The following is a 10,270-nucleotide window of genomic DNA, read 5'->3' on the forward strand; positions in this document are numbered from 1 at the left end:
AGACCAGCGAACAAGATCTGACGGAGAAAATAAGCTTAGATGGAATAGGAACAGAGACACAGCCCCACTGATCGACTGCATTAAAAAGAGGATCAACCCGTGAGCCCAGAAAGGACTGTGCCTCAAAATTAAGAATCTGATTTCATCTAAAGCCTTTTTATCCAAACAACAGAAGTGAACTTGATAGGTGAACAGCTGATTGCTCTAAGTTTCAGGCTTCTGGAAGTCCTGAATCAACCTCATTTGTGTCTCTGGGTTTCCTTCAACTCTTCAGCCTCTGGAAACTACTGTCTTCGGAGACATATAACAACAAAGATCCTGTTTAACCATCGAAGCCTGGAGTATCAGTACCTGCCACTTAAAGGAAGAAAACTGAAGATTAAGTCGTATTCCCTTCAAGAAATCACTCGTTGTTACCAGAAGAAACATCTCCATCAGGTGCATGGATGAGCCTCCGTCTTCAAAGCCTCTCCAGACTCACTAGTTTCAGCATCAGGGAAAGACAGGTTGAGTTGATTGATTCATTTCTATTATTGAAATTATATTGTGTTGCTGAATTGAAGCTGTTACTGACCCCTGCAAAAGTATTACTAATTAAAGAAAGCATATAAAATTCTAGTTAAATCGTGGACATTCAATTATTTGAGTCACCTTATTTTTGGTTTTTCATTGGTGGTAAAAAGTCTTGTTGCCTGGTTCTAAGATATTTTAGGAGGTTTTAATAGGTTGCCTTAATCAAGTTTGTTAAAACAGCACCCTTGGGGCTCATGCTGAGCTACTAAAATTAACCTAGCTCATATACCAAGAGCCAGTTGTAAAATCAGGGAATGAGCAGCCGTGAACAAAAGTGACTGTCGAGGGTGTGGATGACTGTGAGAGGCTACTCGGTTGCTCGGACCTCCAGTTGAAGAAGGGCGAGACTTTTAGATGAAGGCTGTCAGAGGCTAGGCGAGTCATTTCCTGACACCAGCTTAAACAGAACTTTCAGTAAACCTGCTTAGTAAGATCTTTCAGGTTTAGGGAAGTCTGGACCCATTGGATCGAGAGCTTGATTGAGCAATCCCTTTAGACATGGGGAAGTAGGAGGGAGGGGTTAGCTCATCGGACAACAAAAATAGGCACATCTGCCGGGAAAAAAACTAGGGACAGGTAACAGGCCCCGAGAACCAACTGAAAACCGGGACCAACGTCTCCAGCCACACAAAGGAGGACACATGACAAGCACGCCCAGCCACCCCCGAACCCAAGGGGCAGAGCCAACAGAGAGCCCAGCCCCCGAAGCCTGGCACCAGACAGCAGCCACAACCAGGCAAGCAGGGCAACAAAACACATCCCACTCCAACACCAAGGCCACCACCAAACCGCACCCGACCCAAAACGGCAGGCCCACACAAATGCAAGCTCCAGGCCATGATAGGTACATGCAACCCCCCAATAGACAGGCGAACCGAGACCACCGTGCCAGCAGGGCAGTCAAGCAGACCACAAGATGCACCACCCCGCCCACTACCATGCCCAAGGAAAGGACACCAGCCCAGCAAGCCAAAGGGTGCCAGAGAAAGGCCCCAGCACACGGAGCAAAGAGATCACACCCCCATCCAGAGACGCAGACCCACCTACATCCAGGTCAACCAAGCAAAAACAATAGAGCCGAGCCCCAGACCGCAGATCCCCCCGAGCCAGCACCACAGCAACACCACCCATCCTTCTGTGCATTCGTAGGGGCATGGCGAGGACCACTAACCCCAAGCACACCGAACCCACCAGGAACCATCCAGCAAACGAGCAAACTCCACCCCAGTACGAGGCTGAGAAGCCCGATGCAAGTGCAGAGCCCAGCGACGCCCGCCCTGCCGCACCCACGCCCGGAGGTCAGAGCCGCCGCGCACAGGACCACCGCCCCAACACCACAGCACGCCATACAGCAGAGGACGGAATGCAGCAAAGAGCACCCAAAGCAAAAGCTGCACACAAAGCTCACACTGCGCAAATGTGCCCCCACCAGCCCCCCAAAGACAAAGCCCCCCATGAAAGTGCACCCCCACGAAAAGAAGACCCGCACCATCCAGGTCCTAGAACATGCCCGACACCCATACCCCTGCCAGAAGCAGCCCCGCAAGAAGACCCACCCCGTGGCCCACAAAAGGCAAGAGAGCCCACAGAGCCAAAACCAAAACCCATCCGGAAGCCGAGACCAACCCCTGCCAGCCCGCACACTCGAACCATGCCGACCCCTCAGAACCCCCTCCCTCAGACAGAAAAGGGACCGGCGTCAGTAACCAGAACCAAGACAAGGAACCAGAAACCGAGCCGGAACCACCCAAGACCAAACAACGCCCTCAACCATCCAAGGCCAACCACCCATCCCCACCCCAGAAGGAAACCTACACCCACCCCAACATTTGAACAACTCCCAGAGCACATAAGACATTGGACACCCAGGTTGACCCCACCCCACCCCCTCCCGCAGACCCTCCTCCCCGCCAGCAGAATGTGCTCCTTGAAGGAAGGAGCACCTGCAATGAGATGGGATCTACCCGCCAGTTTCGGAGGCCCTTATGCCCACCGATACACCAAAGGTCCTCGAGCCAGGGCCGGGCGCCCGGGCATGCACCAGCCCAAAACCCCGGCGACATATCCGCCAGGACCCAAGACGCCCAAGGCCCAGCCAGGACCCCCGGGGGCGATACGCTCCAGGGACCCCGAGCCCCGGAGCCCACCCCAGACCCACCCAGGAGCAGCACGAGCACCAGGCGAGTGACCTATGTCCGTCGGCGCAGGCCCCCCAAAAGCATCGCATGGAGCTACCAGATGTCCCCCCCCAAGAGCCAACAAAGCCCCACCCCGGCCGGGACCACAGCGCCAGACCCCTCAGTGATCCCAGTCCAGGGACACCCCAAATGCCCCAACCCAGACACCCCACCGAATCCGCCACAACGGCCCGCAGGATGAAGCCAAGGGCGCCCCACCCCCACTAGGTGATGTAGCCGATTAAAGGAGCCCAGAGAGATTGATCTGACGTGGAGGCAGAGGCTGTCTCAAGGCTTATATAATCCAACAGAAAATTTCTATACTGATTAATATTAAGAAGGTTTTCATTTTTCCAGTTCATGAGGATAGTTTTCTTAGCGATGCATAAGGCAGTGAAAACCATGTGAACTGAATTTGTCTCTATGATGACATCATCTAAGTTTCCCAACAAGCAAACTAAAGGGGAAGGTGAAATATTACATCTCAGACACTTTGATAAGTCTTCACATATCAAGCACCAGAACTTCTGAACAAGTGTACATAACTATAGTGCATGGATATAATTATCTGGTATATTGCTTGTGCAGTGTAAGCAAATATTGGAAGGTGCCAAGCCCATCCTGAACACCCATTGACCTGTATAGTATACTCTATGAAGGATTTTATATTGTATTAATTGCAAACTGGGGTTACTTGTCAGTTTAAAAGTTCTGGAACATATCTGAGATTTTTCACCTCTGTCTTAAGTGTGCCAACTACAGATTGCAAGTCCGCCACATCATCAGAAACCAAATCCATTTCTGACCCGAGCAGAGCAATATTTCTGACAACTTTAGTCTTCACAGCCTGGATCTCACGTTTTACTTCATCAAATTGGGTAGCCATCACCTGTTCTAGCTCTAACCTGAGAAGCTCCTATATATAAGCTCCGATATATCTCCTTATCGAAGCATGAATTTCTGCTTTTGGGTCTGCCATTGTCTCATTCTTGGTATGTAAAGCATCGAGTTTGCACCTGTTGGGGGGTATATCAAGCACCATAAAAATAGTTTTTGGATAGAATTCAGCAGAGCTCCCTGAAGCGTGACCTACTCCATCAGCTGCAAGCTCCTCCCCACATGAGGGTGACTTTCGCCCTTTTTTCCTGGGCTCCACTTTAGCCGGCTCCACTCCACTCAGCACGTTTTGCAACTGTTCCTTGCTTTTCTGGCCTGGTTCTGGCTTTTTTGATACCTGCTCAGCAGCAGGTCCCATTGGGGCTGAGCAGGGCCGAAATGTGACATGAACAGACTGCTGTTCACTGATTGGCCATGAGCGTGGTCAGCTGTTTGAGTCTGACTGTAAGGCTGGTCTGGACTATGTAACCTCACTGGTTTAGAAGCACATGACATGTGACCTGTAGTGTTTATTTTACTTTGCACAGTACATGAAGCTGAAGGCTGGAGGTGAGGCTTCAAGACACACCTCCAGCCTTCATGCTGAGTAGAGCTTGCAGAGCCATGTGGTGGTGCAACCATGGATGGAAAAGAGGCATTACTGTTTACAATGATGCTTAAAATTTTTTTTACTGGAATATTTGCCTTAAATGCATTTAAAATGGACCAGAATTACCTGCTTTCTCCTGTTGTGTATTCCCTGCTCTGTTGCAGATTAGTTAGACGGATTCTCCCACAGTTCTTCGAGAAGGCACCAGGAAAACACAAGAAAAACAAATAAAGAAAATGTTTAATTACAGTGGTTCAAACACCAGGATCAGAATTGTTCTGTTGATATGTTCTGGGAGCTTTTTCACTAAAACTACTAATTTTTTTGAAATATTTTCTTTGAAATAACAAAAACATTCTCATATTGTGGTTCTCCATAGGGATGCCGATATCCATTTTCCTTTAAAGTGATCAGCCATTTAGAATTTTCACCAGTTCTGAATTTTCTTTATAATGACTCCAACACATCCAAACCTATTGCTTCAAAGTTTTTATTTCAACAAATAAACAAAAAGTGCTGCAGGTTCCTGATAAGAGTTGGTGGTTTCAGATCCACCAGGAGACAAACGGTATTCCTGGATTATTAAACCCATCAACGCAGTAATTACCACATCACACTAGTGGACCTGCTTATGTTCTGAAGAGGGTTATCATGCACTGCTTTAGGTGATGCTGACTTTAGTTAGTCTCCAATATTGGAGCTCAGATCTGGGAATAACGTCACTTGTGTTTAAGTCAGAAACCCAGTGGGCTTCACTACAATTAGCAACACAAGGATTTCTCTTAATGCTACACATCAAAGAACATGCTCACCAAACCATCCGTTTGATTTAATGATAAAGAAACTTTCCACAACTTTCACTAAGCTTCATGTGTGCTGTTGCCAGATTTAATCTAAACTGGACCTATTTTATAACTGACCATGTAGGAAAATCATAGACTCCATCTGGAAGCTTTGAACTTCCAGCCCATTCAAAACATGTGGGAGTTTTCAGATTGAATGTATTCAATGAATAAGTCAAATTAGGCCCTTTCATCAGAAGCCAGTTGATTCATTCACCAATAGTTCTCTGTCATCTCAAAATGATTCATTTATCATTTCAAAGCTGAACAACATCAATGTCAGGTGCTTTAATCCAGCAGGAAGTATTTTGTGGTTCCTAACCTTTGAATTCACACCAGGACCTAGAAGATGTCCTTTACGTCATCTGTTCTTAGGCTGCTCTTGTAAATGTTTTTATTCTTACTTTAAGTTTGTCTGAAAAGAAAATAGGTTAAGGGGAATATGGTGGTGTTCATCAAGTTGTGTGTGTGTGTAGATTATGTAATTATCTGGATCTAACAGTAATAATGCAGGTCCAGCTCCCTAACCTACAGTTAAACCCAAAGTTATTCATGTGTCTGTCTGAATTAGACAGAAAATGATTCTCATTAAGCCAGTAAGTTGGTTTCTGATTAGAAATGAGACGGGCATCTCTCAAAAGGTAAGAAAACAATGTACAAGTATAAACTGAAAGAATTATCACGTGTTTTTATTGAACATTATTCAAAAGTGGAATGTTAAAATCACTTATGCCTTTCTAAATAGTCAGTCGGTCATTTTCTATATCGCTTATTCCATAGTGGGTCACGGGGAAGCTGGTGCCTATCTCCAGCAGTCTATGGGCGAGAGGTGGGTCCACCCTGGACAGGTCGCCAGTCCATCGCAGGGCAACACACAAACAACCAAGCACACACTCATTCATACACCTAAGGTCAATTTAGAGTGACCAATTAACCTAACAGGCATGTCTTTGGAAGCTGGAGTACCCGTAGAGAACCCACACATGCACGGGGAGAACATGCAAACCCCATGCAGAAAGACTCCCAGCCGGGAGTGGAACCCAGGACCTTCTTGCTGCAAGGCACCAGTGCTACGAACTGCAACACCGTGCAGCCTTCCTGAGTAATCACTGGAAAAATCTTTATTGATTTTACAGCAATCGAACCATCTTTTATAATTTTATAATTTATCTTGGTAATGAGCTCTGTGTGTTTAAGGCTGAAAGGCCTCCTTGCCATCACCCTAATCTTTAGCTCTCTCCACAGTTCCCCAATAAGATTCAATTAGACTCTGGCGGAACCACTCCTAATCATTAATATTTCTTCTTGACTTGGAAATCAAACTAAACGTTTACTTTCCTTCCAAATCTCCCAGGAGTATGAATAATTTTGAGCTTCACTGTAGATACATCAGTAGGTAAAGGAAAGAGGCTGTGGTCGTTTTCATCTAAAATTCCCAGTCTGAACCAGCGCCATCAGGAGGGGAAACAGGGGCTTCTCTCTTAAAGACACAGGGAACTCAATACCTACTTGTACACTGTAACACTTGTCACTTTTCAAACTTAAACACTTAATTTGCCATGTAGATATGATCGTTTATTCATTATACTATTTCCCATAAAGCCTGACCTTCTGTTTTGCAGGAAAACTCTTCATAAATGAAGCTGAAACAATTTAGGCGGACGGCTGCATGTGTTCCAGACGGCTTCATTCACTGAGTCAGCGGCGTAGAGAAGCAGGTAGAGGATCTCTAGGGTCTACTGCTGCTCATTACGTGGCTTAACTGGTTATTTACTGCGTCACAGCCGCCATGGCGCCTCAACAATAATAACGCCTCCTACATGACTGAGGTGTGGGGACCTCTGGTCAGCTCCATGAAGTCCTGCTGGGCAAGAAGCTAACCAAACCACACACTGGATTCACGGGGAAATCTGTTCCAAGTCCCGAATCAGCGACGCGGGTAAACGCCGTTATTAGAAAGATTCAACCGACCTCTCAAATGAAGGTTAGCGGGGAGCAACCAGCTCTCTGTGGCACCTTGACGCAGGCTGCAGGTCACTGAATGACAACAAGCTAACACCAACATGGCAGCTAACAGTGGAACAGTAGTTCAGGTCCTACCCGGGCTGTGACCTTGACTCCGCGCAGACAAACCCTCAGCATGGTCTTGGCTTCTTGTTTTCTCAGTTCCGACCTAGAACAACCCACACAGCAGCACTTAGTTCACTTTTTCCTACTGGCTTTGGTTAAGCTGACATAAACCAGCATCTGGCAGGCTCTTCTTCGGGGCGTTAAGGGCCCTTTCCGGTTGTATACTCCGCCTACTGGAGCTTTACTGCCACGCAGTGGAATGCATAGTGATCACCGGGAATGCTTTGCCCGACTCCCTAGGACTTCAGACCTATGGAAGCAAATCGTTACCATATTTCAAATGAAAAAGCATTTTCAGAAATGCTTTTTCATTTTAAGAATGTGGCTGCATTGTTTGACTCATAAATGAAATTAGTAATCAATCATCCTATTTGCATTTTAATTTTCTTCTTCAAGACTGCTCATTCAGGACACTTGTAAACTGTAACTCTATGCGTTACATTAACGTTCAGCTTGGACTCCTGCTTTACTTGCACAATGATCATCTGCACTGTTGTATTGCTCTTGCATCTTATACTGCTCTATACTTACTCTCACTCACTTAAAACTGTGCACATATATTTATATTATATTGTAGATATGTCTATACTGCTTAATTTGTATTGTATTGCACCGACTACGCCAAAACAAATTCCTTGTATGTCCAAAAACGTACTTGGCAATAAAGCTTTTCTGATTCTGATTCTGATTCTTTCACTTAATTAAAATGAAAAAGAAAAATACTTTTGAGATTTATTTTTCAAAATGTACCCCAGCAAATAGATACCAAAATTCAATTTGAAATGTAAAATTTGAAATACCATATTTCAAATGAAAAAGCATTTTCAGAAATGCTTTTTCATTTTAAGAATGCGGCTGCATTATTTGACCCATAAATAAAATTAGTAATCAATCATCCTATTTGCATTTGCATTTTCTTCTTGAACTGGTAGTTCCGGTGGCAGGCTGTGGCAGAACTGCCACAGCCTGCCACCGAAGCTGCCACCGGAACTGCCACAGTCTGCCGCAGGGTGGCAAGGGATTCCGCGAGGATGCCAGAAGGTGCCAGACCGGCCGTAAAAGCTTGCCAATGCGGTTGCCGCTGTTTTTGTGGAAGCTGATGCTGATTATCAGCAAATGGGTTGTCATTGTTGTAGATTGTTACCTTTACATAATGATGTCATTATTGATTATTATTTAATAAACAGCTTTAGAACCATAACATAAGGTGATGGTATTTACTTGACATGGAAAATAAAAAGCACTATGTGTGACGTGTTGAAAGGATGACGAAGATTTATTGCACAAACAGCCGGTTTATTATAGAGCATGAGCGGCTATTCTGAATTGTCACTCACAGAAAATTATAAATAAATGCTTAAAAACACGCTGGATGTCTCAGGCCATAAGGATGCCACCAGAACTACCAGTTCTTCCTGCCACTGCCACAAATTGAGCTCGGTCCTGCTGCAATTCAATCAATTTCTCCGCACGTTTGCAATGTAATGCAATGCAGACGTGCACAGCGCCCCCTACTGAACAAGATGGGTAGCTCGGTCAGCAGGGAGCTGAGGAAGAGCGGCTGCTGACGTCACTCTGCTGCGCCCGCAGCTCGGAATGCTTTTTTGTTTTCGAGTTCTGGGCAGTATTTTGCGGGCAGACCACGAAAACGAAAAAGCAATGTCTGCTTTGTTTTCTTTTTGATTATGGCATAAAATGTGCAGTCATGAAGAAGAAAATGCAAATAGGATGATTGATTACTAATTTCATTTATGAGTCAAACAATGCAGCCACATTCTTAAAATGAAAAAGCATTTCTGAAAATGCTTTTTCATTTGAAATATGGTAACGATTTGCTTCCACAAAATATAGCAGTAATATTTAGAGAACCAGTGTTTTCTTACATGTTATCACTGAGGGTGTTTTCTTGGCTGCCCTCTGCTGGGGGGTCCCAGGCGTGCAGTTTGACCCTCCACAGTTTGATCTGCTGATCCCAGGAGCGCCGACTGTACTTCCTAAACTTATTGGGAGTCTTTGGGTGAACACCCGGCTGACGCATGTGCCTGAAAACAGAAAAGGTTTGTTTCAACAATGTCTGCCATATAAGCACTTCAACCTTCATTTTATTTCGGATGTTTCTTTATGATGCTTACAGTGTCTAATACACTAATTACTAACTTTGGCACTTCCTTGATGTATCGGTCGTAGGCCAGTGTGTTCTTGCCGTAGCCGATTTGTTTTTGTCTTCGCATCAACACAGCTTCATCAGTCTCAATGTTTTCGCCCTCTCTGGAATCACAGCTGCAGCAGACAGATACACTCTCTTCAAACAACTGAAACCTGACAGACCGACTTCTCATTCCAGATCCCAAAGTTAGCACCTCAGATGGACTAACAGCAGTTTTTTTTTTTTTTTTTACAAACCTGATATTTGTTCTTAGGAGAAAGTTACAATCTAAAAATGATAATTTGAAGCAAGCTCAGAAAAAGTGAGATCATGGTCAAACGTCAGGACAGAACAGTGAAGGAACTGAGAGTTCCAATTTGAAACAAAAAAATGAAAACAATATAAATGTATTAAACAGGAATCACAGGTTCGAGTGTGTAGTGTGTCCCAATTCTCCAGATTGGTCCTTAGCCCCGCCCCATTTGTGCTCTTAATCCGCACTTCGGCAAAGCCCGCATCTAAGCGAACTTCGCCGAAGTATATTACCCACAATTCACTGCTGCAGATGACGTTCTGAGCAAAAACCAATCACAACCGTCACCGTAACCAGCCATCAAATCAGAATGAGAACTGCGTAAACTTTAGACAGTAAGCCGACAAATATATTTTTTTTACTGGTTTTCCAGGCTCAACATTGTAAGAAACCAGTGGGTTCAGAGTGAGTCTGGGCAGTCAGTAGGTCATAACACTGAAGTTATCTTTCAAACAAACACTGGTGCAGCGAGAGTCTGGTGTATAAACCTCCTTCGCTTCCTGCACTTTCGTCTCCTCAAAACAAATGCTTTTTCATTTGAAATATGGTAACGATTTGCTTCCATACAGACCCACAGGTTTGTAAAAATGTAAAAATACTGTA

The 10,270-nt window shown here is 45.1% G+C and overlaps 2 protein-coding genes across 3 annotated transcripts in view; both read right to left on the reverse strand.

Moving 5' to 3' along the window:
- Positions 1 to 7,319, reverse strand: part of immt (inner membrane protein, mitochondrial (mitofilin)) — an 84,841-nt gene extending 77,522 nt beyond the window's left edge. For both annotated transcript variants that reach the window (XM_047353875.1, XM_047353874.1), the window contains exons 1-2: positions 7,179 to 7,319; positions 4,363 to 4,427 (exon numbers count right to left, since the gene is read on the reverse strand). In XM_047353875.1, the coding sequence (XP_047209831.1) occupies positions 4,363 to 4,427; positions 7,179 to 7,220 (107 nt within the window). In that variant the 5' untranslated portion in view covers positions 7,221 to 7,319. The remainder of the gene's footprint in view (positions 1 to 4,362; positions 4,428 to 7,178) is intronic.
- Positions 7,320 to 7,334: 15 nt separating this feature from the next.
- Positions 7,335 to 9,574, reverse strand: LOC124860507 (histone RNA hairpin-binding protein-like). The gene is made up of 3 exons (XM_047353876.1): positions 9,366 to 9,574; positions 9,092 to 9,250; positions 7,335 to 7,458 (listed from the first exon to the last, which is right to left on the reverse strand). Exons 1-3 carry the CDS (start codon positions 9,545 to 9,547, stop codon positions 7,419 to 7,421), a joined length of 381 nt encoding a protein of 126 aa, XP_047209832.1. The 5' UTR covers positions 9,548 to 9,574; the 3' UTR covers positions 7,335 to 7,418.
- Positions 9,575 to 10,270: the final 696 nt, after the last annotated feature.

This window comes from Girardinichthys multiradiatus, chromosome 23, assembly GCF_021462225.1.
Source record: "Girardinichthys multiradiatus isolate DD_20200921_A chromosome 23, DD_fGirMul_XY1, whole genome shotgun sequence".
Classification (NCBI taxonomy): Eukaryota; Metazoa; Chordata; class Actinopteri; order Cyprinodontiformes; family Goodeidae; genus Girardinichthys; species Girardinichthys multiradiatus.